This window comes from Larimichthys crocea, chromosome VII, assembly GCF_000972845.2.
Source record: "Larimichthys crocea isolate SSNF chromosome VII, L_crocea_2.0, whole genome shotgun sequence".
Taxonomy (NCBI): Eukaryota; Metazoa; Chordata; class Actinopteri; family Sciaenidae; genus Larimichthys; species Larimichthys crocea.
In genome coordinates, this window is record NC_040017.1 from 19720767 (window position 1) to 19736477 (window position 15711).

General features: G+C 39.6%; 2 protein-coding genes across 2 annotated transcripts; both read left to right on the plus strand.

The window, feature by feature from the left end:
• The first annotated feature begins 1234 nt into the window (after window positions 1-1234).
• On the plus strand, window positions 1235-6142 carry LOC104933753 (extracellular calcium-sensing receptor-like). Its single transcript, XM_027280354.1, has 8 exons — window positions 1235-1341; window positions 1817-2105; window positions 2210-2302; window positions 2520-2705; window positions 3363-3896; window positions 3991-4215; window positions 5007-5130; window positions 5241-6142. The coding sequence occupies exons 1-8, from the start codon at window positions 1235-1237 to the stop codon at window positions 6140-6142; spliced, it is 2460 nt and encodes an 819-aa protein (XP_027136155.1).
• Window positions 6143-8137: 1995 nt separating this feature from the next.
• On the plus strand, window positions 8138-12766 carry LOC104940025 (extracellular calcium-sensing receptor-like). The gene is made up of 6 exons (XM_027280358.1): window positions 8138-8316; window positions 9762-10032; window positions 10141-10944; window positions 11098-11328; window positions 11593-11716; window positions 11853-12766. Exons 1-6 carry the CDS (start codon window positions 8138-8140, stop codon window positions 12764-12766), a joined length of 2523 nt encoding a protein of 840 aa, XP_027136159.1.
• The last annotated feature ends 2945 nt before the right edge of the window (window positions 12767-15711 follow it).

The window sequence follows — 15711 nt, forward strand, 5'->3', positions numbered from 1 at the left end:
TACTCCAGACAATTTATATATTGTAGTTAGCACACACAAAACTGAGGGGACCGCCCAGATACAGTATCTGTGACATCACAAAAGGTAACTTCATGTCCTCATTTGATTAGTAGGTGCTTGTTTCATTATTGACATAGAGTAAATTGTATTTGCATGTGTTCTATTCAAGTTAGTTATTAGTGTGCCTGCCTAGAATTCCTAAATTCCTGTCTCAGTCCAAATTGCTTAAAATTGCTCTGTTGCTTGAGTTGGAAGCAGCAGTCCATTCATTAAGTCTGACACATATACACATACGCCAGGGCTTCTATTTTATTATATTTCTATATATTGCACCAAACTGTTGAGTTGTTGGACAGCACAGGGAGAGGTAATGTGTTGACCCATAACCCCAACCCCAAAGCAAACCCAAACCCTAACCTTAATCCTATCCTTGACCCTAGCCCTGACCCCATAACTAATTGGTTCTCTACACCAAACAGTTTGAGTTGTTGGACAGCACAGGGAGAGGTAATGTGTTGACCCATAACTTCAACCCCAAAGCAAACCCAAACCCCTAACCCTAATCCTAGCCTTGACCCTAGCCTTGACCTTAGCCATAACCAATTGGTTCTCTACACCAAACTGTTTGAGTTGTTGGACAGCACAGGGAGAGGTAATGTGTTGACCCATAACCCCAACTCCAACCTTAACCCTACAGTTTGTAATGTTTGATTTTAAAACGTATTTGACCTGTTCAATCTGTGATGGATTAAAGCAACTGTGGAATAAATAAACCTCAAACTGAATTTTAAATAATTATCTCACCTTTTTGAAAAATAAAATAAATTATGTTTTACGAATCATGACACTGTTGCAGCAGGGCGGTTCTAGGAGATGTTGGCTGTTCTAGTGTTAATATGGCATTGTATCTTTAGTATCATTGTCTTGTTACATAATTTATTTTTTGTCATTCAATGCGTATTAACCCATTTCAGTAAATAAGGTGGGACTGATGATGTCCCATCCAATGTCAGTCTCTCATAAATTAGATGCAAATGAGACAGTCGCAATATAACTTGCCTAATATCTTGCTCTCTCTCTCAAATGTATCAGTATGACTGTCGTTGGCTCGTTTCACTTGCTTTACTCTGTCTGTGTCCTTACTATAACTTACAGTCCAATTTTAATCATCACATTTCCACCACTGTCTGCAGCCAAAGTGTGCATGCTTCAAAACAGCTTTCAGCCAGGCTTCATGGCCAAGGGTGACTATGTTATAGGAGCGATCTTCCCTCTTCACTATAACCAGGAAATGCCAGACCTCAACTGCACTTACAAACCACCACCAGTGAAGTGCAATGGGTGAGTTTAAAGACCTTCATTTGAAAATGATTTTCACTACATTTCATGAAATGTCTGATTTTGTAAAATTGTTTCAAATTTTTTCACAAGATTATAAAATGATATAAATGTATGTAAGCATGATTCAAACTATTTAGATATAAACTAGAAATTTGCTCTAGGTAACACAACCAACTAAATGGAAATAATGCTTGGAAGTGTACCAGTTGAACAATATAACCATTTTTCCTAAAATAAGTTTACATGGGCCTTTTAAGGTAACATCTCAGAAATGATCTTTGACAATTGTCAAAGAATCTGAATGAGAAAGGATGAAGTGAAAATAAACTGCTGTTACTTCTCAAAAATGATGCAATTCAGACTCACTATAAATCATAACATCTAATCATATTTGCATTTAATCTGACCTTTTTTTTTACATATTTGTTGGCTTCATCGGTGTGTGGTGTCTGCATCTGTGTCTGCTGGGCTACAGCTTTGATCCCAGGGCTTTTCGCTGGGCTCAGACTATGAGACTGGCAGTGGAGGAGATAAACCATAGTTTAGAGCTATTGCCCAATTACACACTTGGGTACAAAATCTTTGATTCGTGTGCATATCCACTGACTGGCCAGAGGGCTGCTATGGCTGTGCTGAATGGACTAAGCGAGGATGACTTTCCCATGTGTAGTGGTGCCTCATCGCTCCTTGCTCTCATTGGCGAATCTGGCTCTGCTCAGTCTATTGTAGTATCAAGAATCCTGCAGCCATTCAGAATCCCAATGGTAATGATAACTCTTTTCCTTTGTACTCCACCACAAAAGAAAAACTTGTTATTGTATAACCTGTCCATACTATACTGTGCTTTTTTCCTCCCTTCTGTACACAGATCAGCTACTTTTCTTCATGTGCATGCCTCTCTGACAGAAGAAAATTTCCAACTTTTTTCAGAGTAATCCCTAATGATGATTATCAGGTGAGAGTTTGCCTTCAGATTTTAAATGATTTAATGTATGCTTCAGTGCAATACAGTAAAGTAAAAGTAATCTTTTGAAAATGGCATACCTTTCTGTGTTAATTAGTTTCAGTTTTATGCTAAATCAAGACATGATTTTTTGTCAGTCTAAAAAGAATTCAGTTGACTGCATGTTCTCAGTCCAAATGAGTTTGAACTCTTTTTCTGTTGAACCCAGGTGAAGGCCATTGCTCAGCTGCTGGTGCGCTTCAACTGGACTTGGGTGGGACTGGTGCGAGGGGACCATGAATATGGGCGCTTTGCTGTACATGGTTTACTGAGAGAATTAAAGGGTACCAAAGTGTGTGTGGCATACCAAGAAATGATCCCTTTGCTCTACAATCGCCAGAAGGCACTGAAGATCATGGAGGTACATAAAAAGACACAATGCATTAAGTTTTAGTAGTTTACAGTTTTGATTTTACCTTGATACCTTTTTTTTAGTAGGTGCTGAAAAGAAATCAGTAGGACCACATATTTAAATTAATTATTTGGTGTCTTGAAAATAAACATGCTCTACATAAAAAGGTAGGACTAGGGTTAGGATGTTAATAATGACACACTCACTGAACACAGTGCATGTTTGTGTGTTGCTGCTTATAGTTTACAGTGTATGGTAGGCCTTCATTATGTAAAAAAAAGTGTGGCTAAGCCTGAAACAGTCTCCTCTAACTGCAAGGAAATGGTGCATGTTCAATGATTTGTTAACTGAAGGTATAAGCTCTAAAAACAAAATTTATTGGCAAAATACAGAGATTTTGGTAGAATTCTGGCTTCCGTTTGTATTCTAATAATTTAAACAAATTATCTTCACATGCATTCATATGCTACAAAGGCTACTGAATCATCATTAAAATATAGACAATGGGTTCTGAGATTTCTAAAAGTAATATGTAGTGAACATAAAATCTGATGCCCAGCCGCTCAAGCCCATCTCTTTCCCTCTCATTTATAAAGTGTCAGCATATTTAGACTTTTAAAATCCAAGATAAGACAACTTTCATCAACATCTGCTCCTCTTGAAAAGGTGATGCGTACCTCTTCTGCAAAAGTGGTGGTGGTATTTTCAGCTGAGGGGGAGATGACACCATTCTTGAGAGATTACATGATGCAGAACATTACTGGAATCCAATGGGTGGCTAGCGAGGCCTGGGTCACAGCATCTGTCTTCACAGGGAGCGAGTATTACCCTTATCTGGGGGGTACCATTGGGTTTGGCATCAGGAAAGGTCAAATATCCAGACTCAGTGACTACCTACAGACAGTAAATCCTAGTATGTATCCCAATAATCTTCTGGTTACAGAGCTTTGGGAAGCTCTGTATGGTTGCAATCCTTCTCTATCCTCTGGATCCCAGCTACCTCCCTGCACAGGGCAGGAATCCCTGTTGGAGCAGCATTCAGCCTACATGAATACCTCCAGCCCTAGAGTGGCATATAATGTCTATAAGGGTGTATATGCGATTGCTCATTCCCTCCACAACCTTCTTCTCTGTCAACCTGGCAGTGGGCCTTTCCAAAACAACTCATGTGCTCAAAGAAACAACATACAACCCTGGCAGGTACAATCCAGCATTCTTACTGTTACAGTATTGCATTAAAATTGTGTTTGTTTGTGTTTTAAAGAGTATTTAATATTATCTATTGGATTTAAAGCTCCAGTACTACCTTCAGGAAGTGACATTTAACATTGGCGGGGAGGAGGTGAACTTTGACCTGAAAGGCGACTCGGTACCCTACTATGATATCATCAACTGGCAAAGAGGCACAAGTGGGAAGATTGAGTTTGTCGACGTGGGGTTGTTTGATGGAACCAAGCCTGCCGGAGAGGAGCTGGTGATCCAGGAGGACAGGATAATGTGGGCAGGGCACCAGAGTGAGGCAAGCTGCTCACACTGTGTTTTTACCTTCATCAGATGCCAACTGTTGAAGTTCTGTAGGTTGAGGTGGAGGTAAGTCAGATCGGCAGAGCAAGCTGGATCTGATATGAGTTCCTTTGCAATATAATAAACAAGTTGAATGGATGCATGTAGGACAAAGGACACTATATTTTACTATGTACTTCATTTCCTATTACAGATAGTGAATAAAACTATCCATCCATCCATCCATCCATCCATCCATCCATCTATCTAGTCTGTTGATTGTTTAGTCCTAGTCTGAAGTGTAGCCTGCAGATGGCTTATGTCGAAAGCATAAAGCACAAACATAAACATAAATGGTGCTGGTGGGCTAATGAGGGAAACAGGTGATTGGGTGGACGGGTAACTGCAGAGCAGATGTGAGAACAGGTGTGTTCTTGAATTCACCAGGGAAAGGTGAAAGGAGGGAACGTCCGAGGCCATCTGGTGGGACAGCTTGAGAAGGGCAGGTCTGGGGAGAAAAGAAGTATGGAGGACTGCAGACAAGAATTAAGAGTGATGCAAAGGGCCGAAGAGAGGGAGTGAATAGCATTGTCACAAAGACATTAAGTTTAGTTCAGTTTACAATGATGTTCACAAGAGAAAAGCAGCACATTGTCACATTCCAGAACATTTCTAAGCTGGACAAATATTGCTTAATAATGAAGCTATTGAAGTGATATATTTTTCTTTAACAATGGACTAATTGACTGGGAATTTCAACACACTCATTTCACACGGCAGAGCTAAAAGCCATTATCTGCTCCCCAGGTGCCAGTGTCTGTCTGCAGTGCCAGCTGTCATCCAGGGTCCAGGAAGGCTGTCCGTCGTGGGGAGCCTGTTTGCTGCTTTGACTGTGTACCATGTGACAGTGGCAAAATTAGCAATCAGACAAGTGAGCTTATAACCAATAAATCACAACCACAATCATGCAATATTTGAATATAATATTTAAAAAACATAATATATGAAATCACCATTGTTTTTTCATCCTCTTCCCTGTAGATTCAATAGAGTGCACATTTTGTCCTGAGGACTTCTGGTCAAACAAAGACAGGACAGCCTGCATACCCAAGAAGGTGGAGTTCTTGACCTATGATGCCTTGGGTATAGCCCTGACAGTGACTTCTGTAGTGGGTGCCTGTCTCACTATAGCTGTCTTTACAGTTTTTTTCTGTCATAGAAACACAGCCATTGTCCGTGTGAATAACTCTGAACTCAGCTACTTTATCCTGTTCGCACTGACTCTATGTTTCCTGTGTTGCCTGGTGTTTATTGGAAAGCCAACATCTTGGTCCTGCATGCTGCGCCACACTGCCTTCAGTATCAGCTTTTCACTTTGCATCTCCTGCATATTAGGGAAGACACTAGTGGTGTTGGCTGCTTTCACTGCCACCAGGCCAGGGGACAACATCATGAAGTGGCTGGGGCCCAAACAGCAGAGGGTCATTATCTTCAGTAGCACTCTGGTTCAGGTGGTTATCTGCACTGCCTGGCTCATTGATGCTCCTCCTTTTCCATCCCGAAATACACAATATGAACGCTCAAAGATCATACTGGAGTGTAGTGTGGGCTCCAGTCTTGCCTTCTGGTGCGTTCTGGGATATATTGGTCTACAGGCCTGTCTGTGTTTTATTCTAGCTTTTCTGGCCCGTAAGTTGCCAGGCAACTTCAACGAGGCCAAGTTCATCACTTTTAGCATGCTGATCTTCTGTGCTGTGTGGCTGGCATTCATCCCAGCTTATATCAGCTCCCCTGGAAAATATGCAGATGCAGTGGAGTCATTTGCCATCCTGGCATCAAGCTTTGGCTTGTTGTTCTGTTTGTTTGCTCCAAAGTGTTACATTATTTTACTGAAACCAGAAAAGAATACAAAGCAGCACCTAATGGGAAAAGAAAATAAGTAACATGCCATAAGTTAACCTTTTGAAAAATATTTAATGTTCATTTAACCCTTGGATGCATGACCTACCAATACCTACATTCTTCCATGAGTGGGGTCAAAAATGTCCCCAATTAAAATCAATGTGTTTTTTGCAATAAATGTAAGACATTTCTTTCATTTTGGTTAGAGATGATATATTTTGTGTAAGACATTTCTTTCATTTTGGTTAGAGATGATATATTTTGTTCAATAAAAGCATGTTATTGGCCATTAAAATTTATTTTCATGATTTCATGTCAAAAATTCTATGATTTTCCATTGCTGTCATGTTTTGCAATTCTTGTGAGAGTGTTTTACTGATTAATGCAGTGAAAAAAAGAAAAAAAGAAAATGGCTCTCTCAACATGGTACCTATTGCGCTCAGCCCAAGACGGTGACCAGATGAACATGACCTGTAATTTGAAAGATCAGTCAGCACAGTGCAGAGGATGACGTGTATTTGCATGGGCATACACACTTACTTGTGTTATTTCAGTGATCAATAAAACTAAATCAAGACTAACTATCTTAGGATAGGGAGCTGAAAGGTTCAGAGGCAGCAGTACCACTTGGAGCCAGTTGAGGTGGTTCAGGCATAAGATGAATCGAAGAAGAATTGTAAGAAATTGTTGTGTAAAAACAAGTTGTCAGGGTGTTGGTTACCTCAATTGGTAGAGTATCTGCCAGAAGCTACGGAAGCTTGGTCCTTGCCACAGCGGCCCAGGGTCCGAATCCTACATGTGGCCCTTTGCTGCATGTCATTCTCCATCTCTCTTCCCACATACCTGTCACTTCTTCAACTTTCCCTGTCAAATGAAAAATATGGGGTGCGGTTTGTAAAGTGCCTCACGCTGAAAATAACAGCAACATTTATCAGCGAACATGACAGATCAGTCAAAGTGAGCCTCCTTATGGCTGGCTATAGTGGCTACAGGTCATAAGTCCCGCAAGCTCGAGGAGGTCAGAGTGTGTTTATAGTGGCAAATAACAAATAAAACCCTATCTTATCAGGGGAAATGGACTCTTGGACATGGATTATCGTGATAACAATTACCTAAAATAACAAACACGTTTGGAGAAACTTTATTTGAAGAGTACTTTGAGTTTTTAGTGTCACTTTTATGAAGGGTGCAGATTACTATAGCCAGCCACAAGGGGGCTCACTTTGACTGATCTGTCATGTTTGCTTGCATAAGGGCCAGCAAGATCCTACACCCGCCCGCCTCCACCTGGTACACTCTACTGTCAGCCATGGTCGCTCTGCAAACATGTCAATGAATGAATCGGCATTAGATGAGAATATCGGCAGAGCCGTTCTGGCGGCAATACAAAATCCGCCACAGGGCCACCACAGGCCACCTCGGTAAGTATGTTTTCCAAATCACATAGCATTGGATTCTTGTCAAGGCTAACTTAACTAAACTAGCTAATGGTAGCCAGTAGAGATTTGCTAATAGCACCAATGCACTTTATTAATTAGTATATTATAATATATTATATATGAATCCAATCACATCAGTCAAAGTGAGCCCTCTCGTGGCTGGCTATAGTGGCTACAGGTCATACTCAAAGTACTCTTCAAATAAAGTTTCTCCAAATGTGTTTGTTATTTTAGGTAGTTATTATCACGTAATCCATGTCCAAGAGGAGGTCAGAGTGTGTTTATCTGCCACTATAAACACACTGACTGATCCGGCCCGCCTAGCTTTTTCATCCGGCCCGCGGCCCATTTTTAATAAATTCTAATTTTATAAAAAAATTTTGAATATCGTGGCGCACTGATGCACCGCGCAGCGCTTAACACCGCATGTGTTATATATATTATATATATATAGATATATAATATATATATATATATATAGTATATATATATATATATATAGCCGCGGCTCACTAGAGCGGGCGCTAATGAAGACTTGGTTCTTTGAGAGCTTTGTAGTGGACACTTTGTTTCAGTCTTGACACCCTCGTTGGAAAAATGTCGCTGTCGAAAAAGAGAAGGGTGGACACTGAGTGTCGGATCTTCCAGGAAAAATTTACTAATTCGTATTTTTTCACGGAGATGAATGGGAAAACTATGTGTTTGGTGTGCATGCAGCAAGTGGCTGTGCTAAAGGAATACAATCTTAAACACCACTACGAGAGTCGGCAAGTTCGGTAAAGTTTGGACTTCCGGGATCAATAAGTAAGAGGCGAAACGTTGTTCAAACACAAATGATGCCTCTTTCACATCGTAATAGCATACACTTTGAGCTACAAGAACCAAAAACCCGTTTTGTAAAAGAACAAGCCGTCCTCCGACCTGGATGCAAAACATTGATCTCTACGAGCAGCCAGCGGCCCGACGAGTGCGCAGGGAGCGTCTGCAAACAAAAATCAATAACTCCACTGTTATACAGTATTATGACTCCAAAATCACTCCACACATCAACAGTCTCCTCGTGGTCATACTACAACAGCTGTTTTGGAAAAATATACTTTTTTTATTATTTTGGGGAGACTGGAGGTCTAACTTGGCTTTGATTTCTGTCATTGATGTAACCTGGAATATTTCTTACATATTTTTTTATTATTGTTCAAAGCTATATTGTTAAAATAATCCAAACTTATGCCTTCCATGTCATCTGCTTGCTCTGCTATGAGCTCTGCTGTGAGATATGACAAACATTGAGCCTCGGGTTGTTGCTTTTTATTTTATTGAAGAAAAATTCTTTAAATAAAAAAGATTTTGTATTGCACTTGTTTTTAGCACATTTTTTTATCTATATATTTTTTTATATTTTCAAATTTATGCAGTGATTTTTGTGCTCCGGCCCCCTTGAGCTCATACATAGTTGTATGCAGCCCCTGGACCAAAATGAGTTTGACACCCCTGTCCTAGAGCTTTTATTTTGGTACTTCCGGTTACCGGCATTTGAATTTGCATATTAGTTAAATATTTAGTTTCACCCAAAACATTTAGATTTAGATTTAGATTTAAATTCAACATTTAGATTTAGATTTAAAGATTTTGTCAGTAGCCATCAGACGAACATAATCATGATAAGCTAAAACTAACAGCTAATTGGTGTGCTGTTAAACTCTGAAATGCACTTGTGTTGATTCTCGTGAAAAAAAAAAAAAGGCTTCTGTCTTCTACATGTCAATCAGCAGGATCTGTTTTTCATTGACATGTGAAAAACAAAATACTCTAGAGAATTAGGGCTAGTGTTTCTCATGGTAGAAAAAGCTATAAATGTCAGTTCCCAGGTCAGAATTGCTTTAGTGAAGGGGAGGGTGAGTCATGATGGGTTGGATCACTATTATCGTATTTACTCTGCTTGCGAGGACAGACTCAGAAAAACAAACATGCAAAGTGATAGGGCAGACAGGGTACATGGAATTTTCAAAAAAAGGTGATCTTATTATAGGAGGGATTTTCTCTATTACTAGTACACGCGTATTGAAAGATAATGGCTATCAGGCACTTCCAAATGATTACTGCAAAAGGTAAGTATATGCCTAAAATGTTAAACTATATATATGCAACATTACAGGAAAAAAAAGCATGATTTATGTGCCAATATGTCCTGTAATATTTTAAGGAAACACTGTGTTTGCAGGTTCAATCACAGGGAATTGAAGTTTGCCCGAATAGTGATGTTTACTGTAGAAGAGATCAACAGAGATACTAACCTCCTTCCTGGAGTGAGTCTGGGCTATAGGCTGTACAATGGCTGTGGGTCCGAAAATCTGATACGTGCAGCGGTAGAAGCTGTAAATGGAGATGATTCACAGGGCTGCGGTGATCGGATCCAGGCTCTCTTAGGCCACTCATCTTCTGGAGTTAGTGAAGACATAAACCTCATACTAAGCCCACTATCTATTCCACAGGTGAGAACAAATGAATAAGAAATACCTGCATGTAAATGTTTTAAATATATGTAGATTGGTTGTATTTAACATGTTTTTTGTTTGTTTGTTTGTTTGTTTTCTTTAAAGATAAGCCATCTTTCAACATGTGCTTGTTTAAGTGACAAAAAACTATACCCCACATTCTTCAGAACTGTGCCAAGTGACCGCTTCCAAATCATCGGTCTGGTGCAGCTTATGAAATACTTTGACTGGCGATGGGTGGGTGTCATTTCCTCTATAGGTTTGTACTCAGAAGAAGGTACAGCTGAATTCATAAAGGAAGCAAAAAAAGAAGGCATATGTGTTGAATACACTTTACCTTACTCTAAGACTGAGAGTAAACTGTTGGATGAAATTGTAACAACATTAAGGAAATCCTCATCAAAGGTGGTCCTGTTGTTTATGTCCTTATCTTTCACCAAATCATTCCTTTCAAATATGGAGAAATATAACATAACTGGAAAGCAGTGGGTTGGCACTGAGTCTTGGATCACACAAACAGACCTGGCTTCTGTCGAGAGAATGAACATTTTACAGGGGGCAATGGGTTTTGCTCTCACTCTGGCATCCATACCAGGTCTTGGTGAATTCTTACTCAGCTTAAAACCTTCTGATGAGCCACAGAGTGGCATACTTAAAAGAGTTTGGGAGAACTTCTTTGACTGCAGTTTCACACCATCAAATACCTCTGCTATGTGCAATGGCACAGAGGATCTCAAGACAGTCTCCAGTGACTACACGGATGTGACACAATTCAGGGCTGAGAATAATGTATACAAAGCTGTGTACTTGGTAGCATATGCCCTTCATGCACTATTGCAGTGTGAAAATGGCTCAAATCCCACCACAGGAAAACCCTGTGTGAACAAGAGTGAAGTTCAGCCTAACCTCGTAAGTGCTGATCAGACACTGTATATTTATTTAATATTTAATGTTTCTGTTTTTTGTGGTTAATACAAAAAGTAAAATGTGAGCATTTATTTAGGATTACAGCACTGAATGTCTTAAGTGCATCTCTAAAATATGTTGACTGTCTCTCTACAGGTGTTGGAACACATCAAGTATGTGAACTTTACGACCCAGAATGGGGCTAAGGTTTTCTTTGATGAAAATGGAGACTCAGTTGCCCAGTATGACCTAGTTAACTGGCAGATGAAAGAAGATGGCTCTGTTGAGATTGTAAATATCGGTCAATATGATACATCTTTTCCAGAGGGCAAAAAATTCCAACTGAAGGACGACACCAACATAGTTTGGGGAGGAAACAGTAATAAGGTAAATTGGATGGAGGTTGCATGTGTTACACAGGTTCTCTGAGTGGGGAGACCATTTAGGCACCATATGAGTTACTGTAGCCACGACAGATGAGTGTCCATGTTAGCTGTCCTCATGTGGGTCAGTTTCCACAGATATATACAATATACAGGGTGGAGCTGCAGTCTCAACACAATAGTCATGTCATTCTGAAATATTTCAGTATCGCTGACATATGAAACATTGCATTCTTGATTTTGCATGCTGTGTTTTTTGTCTAACCAGGTGATAAGGTCCGTGTGCAGAGAACCGTGCCCACCAGGGACTCGTAAGGCCATCAACAAGTTTAAGCCTGTGTGCTGTTTCGACTGCTTTCAGTGCCCTGAGGGCACAATAAGTAATCAGACAGGTGAGTAACTATTTCAAAATGTGTAATTCATGTCCATTGCACGAAGAGAGAATTGATAGAAATATATGTATATAAAAAACATGTATTTAATTTCGTGTAATGATTGCATTTCTGAATGATTTCACTTATTTTATAGATTCTATCGATTGTTTGATTTGTCCACCTGAATTTTGGCCAAATGAAAAGAGAGATCAATGTCTTCCAAAACCTATTGAATACCTTTCCTACCAAGAGATCATGGGAGCACTTTTAACTGGATGTGGCTGCGTTGGCGTATTTTTGTCTTTTCTGACATCAGTTATTTTTTTGACTCATAAAGAGACTCCTATTGTAAAAGCTAACAACTCTGAGCTGAGCTTCCTGCTGCTGTTCTCATTAAAACTGTGTTTCCTGTGTTCTCTAACCTTCATCGGTCGGCCCTCTGAGTGGTCCTGCATGCTGCGCCACACAGCATTTGGGATCACATTTGTCCTCTGTATCTCTTGTGTTCTTGGGAAAACTGTAGTAGTGTTAATGGCCTTCAAAGCATCACTTCCGGGCAGTAATGTCATGAAATGGTTTGGTCCTACACAGCAGAGGCTCAGTGTTCTGACTTTCACCCTCATTCAGGTTGTCATTTGTATACTTTGGTTGACAATCAACCCCCCATTCCCAAAGATGAACATGAAGTACTATAAAGAAAAGATAATCTTAGAGTGTGCTCTGGGCTCAGCGGTTGGATTCTGGGCTGTGTTGAGTTATATTGGACTTCTTGCTGTCCTGTGTTTTATACTTGCTTTTCTTGCTAGGAAGCTGCCAGACAGCTTTAATGAAGCCAAATTTATCACCTTCAGCATGCTGATATTCTGTGCAGTCTGGATCACATTTATCCCAGCATATGTCAGCTCTCCTGGGAAGTTCACTGTGGCTGTGGAGATATTTGCCATTCTGGCCTCCAGTTTTGGTTTGTTGGGATGCATTTTTGTTCCAAAATGTTACATTATTATCTTCAGGCCAGAAAGAAATTCCAAAAAATATCTGATGGGAAAAATACCACCAAGAACTCTGTAACCTACCAAAAAATGTTCTCCAAAATGAATAGCCTTAGTGTGACAACAAATAAATCTACTTTACTGAATAGTCTGACAGACAATGTTGAAACACAAGACATTGTGACATCTAATGCATAACCTTTTATCTGATATCTTTTTTGTGATGTGTTGGATAAATTAAATACACTAACTTGGGTTTTCTTTCTTTCTTTCTTTTTATTTGATAATGACACTCAGTTTGTAACTGCACTATATTCATGTTTATACAACATTTGTTTCTGTTTAAAATTTGTGAATGACATTAAACCAAAATGTTTCAACTTGCAGTCATATTGTGGGGTAACTTCAGTGTAGGGCAATAGCAACTGAGAAAGATCGAGAGGAAAAATACATTTACCGCTCTATCAACAAATGCCATTAAATTGTATGTTAGCAAGCCAGAAACAATAAGGACATATAAGGATTGTGCAAGGACAGGGTTTTCTGAAATCTAAGTAGATTGAATAGAGCTATAGAAATATAATAGAAACATAAGGGATGAGATGATTTATATATTTACTTGCAGTTTCACAAGGTCTAAATCTTACATAAATGTAGATGACATGTTGTCCAGCATATGCCATGCTACTTGTAGCAAAGTTGTCACTTGTTTCAGTACAGTTTCTTCAGAATGGTTAAGTAATCTGCCTGCTGCATACACATACAGGTAGCTGAAGCAGCCATGTACTCTACCTGGGTTTGCATGAAAAGAGAAATAGTTGAAATTACAGATGCAAATATTATCTAACAGTCTTTGCATGCATTCATTAATGCATTCCAAGTCATTAACCTCATAGTTAAATGTTGTGCTGACATTAGCACTCTACCCTCTCTGTTTCCATACTGAACTCACTTAAATGTCCTCTGGAGGATACAAAAAACCACCTCAGCTGCTACCTCAAAGACCTCTCTGTTCACACAATCCCAATTCCTGGTGCATATTTTACTGAACAATCTTGGCATGCGTTAATTAATGCTTTCCATAAGTCATGAACTTGATAGTAAATTGAGGTGATACTTAAAACCAGCTGTCACTTCACCCACATAGCAAAATTACTCATTGACACTTTTATCAGGCCCACATTCTATGTTGAATGATGACACTTGGGTGGCTAGCTCCTGTTTGCCAGATCTGGCCCGCAAGCAGGCCACAGCATGGATGCATGTCAGCCAAGAATGAACCTGCTACCACAAAGACCTCTACCACTAATCAACCAGCCAACTTACAATTCACTATTCATACAATCCCCATTACATGTGCATGTATTACTGAAAAAGCTTTGCATGCATTAATTAAGAAAATCATTATCCTGAAAATCCTATCTTTTCAGATGGGAGTAATTGACACGCCTCATAATTAATTTTCTATAAGACGTGAAAAGGCAGGACATGACATGTGGACGGTGTTACAGTTGGCTCATGCACATGCTCAGACTGCCAAATTTGAATTGTTTTGAACATTTTTCCATGTGATGCACAGTAACTGCTGTCTGACAGTGACAAACATGAATAAGAAACTGATCCTGGCAACAACAGTATATAGCTGTTATGGTCATGTATATACCAGTTAACAGGACAGAAGGGCATTTAACATGGCAAAGTATCGGTGCACAACTCGATGTCTTTGGGAAACATTAATTTAAGTTAGGCTTTAAAGTTATGACTATGATACTTTACCTTACTTTAGCAATTAACAATAACAGTCTGGTTGGCATCAAAGACAAGATTGCTACTATGCTACTATACTACTATTGCTACAAATTAACCTGTGGTTATAGATATCACCAACTTAATGTTACATCATTTAACTCTCCTCACTTAACAATAGTTGACATTCATATCTATGCTGTTTCCATGGTTACCGTAAGTTTGCAGGGCGTTTGTCTGCCTGTCCATTCACAATAGGATCTCATGAGGATGAGAGTTCCAACCAGGTACACAGGCATTACTCCCAGTCTGATCTCTATGCTGGCATGAGCACTACACCCTGACTGTTCCCACGCTGAACTCACTATAGTTTGCTCTAGGGAATACAAAAGACCACCTGTCACTCCATCTGCTACCACAAAGAGACAGATGATGAATGAGGAAAAAGTTTCACAAGGGAGAAAGAAGACAAAAAGAAAACATTAAAAATAAGTCACAGTGAAGTGAGTGAGACGGGGGCATAATGTGAAACATTGTATTGTAATTATACATTTTCACATCTGGTCGTACCTAGTGACATTAGTGATCTTGCCTTCTGTTCTATAAATCTAACCTGGGACACTGAGATGCATTCAGTTTACATTAATACATCCAGCCCTAGAGTGGCGTATAATGTCTATAAGGCTGTATATGCGATTACTCATTCCCTCCACAACCTTCATCTCTGTCAACCTGGCAGTGGCCCTTTCCAAAACAAGTCATGTGCTCAAAGAAACAATATACAACCCTGGCAGGTACAATCCAGCGAGTATTTCATATTATCTATTGGTTTTCAAGCGCCAATACTACCTCAAAGAAGTGTCATTTAACACTGGTGCGGAAAAGGTGAACTTTGACTTGAAGGGTGACTCAGTACCCTACTATGATATCATCAACTGGCAAAGAGGCACAGGTGGGAACATTGAGTTTGTTTGCCTTACAAAGAGGAGCTGGTGATCCAGGAGGACAGGATAATGTGGCCAGGGCATCAGAGTGAGCCAAGCTGCTCACACTGTGTTTTTACCTTCATGAGATGCCAACTGTTGAAGTTCTGTAGGTTGAGGTGGAGATAACTCATGTGCGCTCTGATATGAGTTCCTTGGCATTCATACAGTAAACAGTAGAAATTCAAAGCCTACCATACAGTTCCTAATCTCCTATCTTCCTCTTCCTTATTTACAATAATCTAATAGTCAGTATAAATAAAAATTACAATAAGCTTTTCCACAAGAAATCATC

What these genes read in the sequence shown, in the direction of transcription:
- LOC104933753 (XM_027280354.1), top strand. Translation starts at nt 1,235, where the DNA reads ATGGCCAAGGGTGACTATGTTATAGGAGCGATCTTCCCTCTTCACTAT. An exon ending in AGGCACTGAAGATCATGGAG is followed by an intron (nt 2,706 to 3,362) that starts GTACATAAAAAG and finishes CCTCTTGAAAAG; the next exon opens with GTGATGCGTACCTCTTCTGC. An exon ending in ACAACATACAACCCTGGCAG is followed by an intron (nt 3,897 to 3,990) that starts GTACAATCCAGC and finishes TTGGATTTAAAG; the next exon opens with CTCCAGTACTACCTTCAGGA.
- LOC104940025 (XM_027280358.1), top strand. Translation starts at nt 8,138, where the DNA reads ATGTCGCTGTCGAAAAAGAGAAGGGTGGACACTGAGTGTCGGATCTTC. An exon ending in TACGAGAGTCGGCAAGTTCG is followed by an intron (nt 8,317 to 9,761) that starts GTAAAGTTTGGA and finishes CTGTGTTTGCAG; the next exon opens with GTTCAATCACAGGGAATTGA. An exon ending in GCCCACTATCTATTCCACAG is followed by an intron (nt 10,033 to 10,140) that starts GTGAGAACAAAT and finishes TTTTCTTTAAAG; the next exon opens with ATAAGCCATCTTTCAACATG.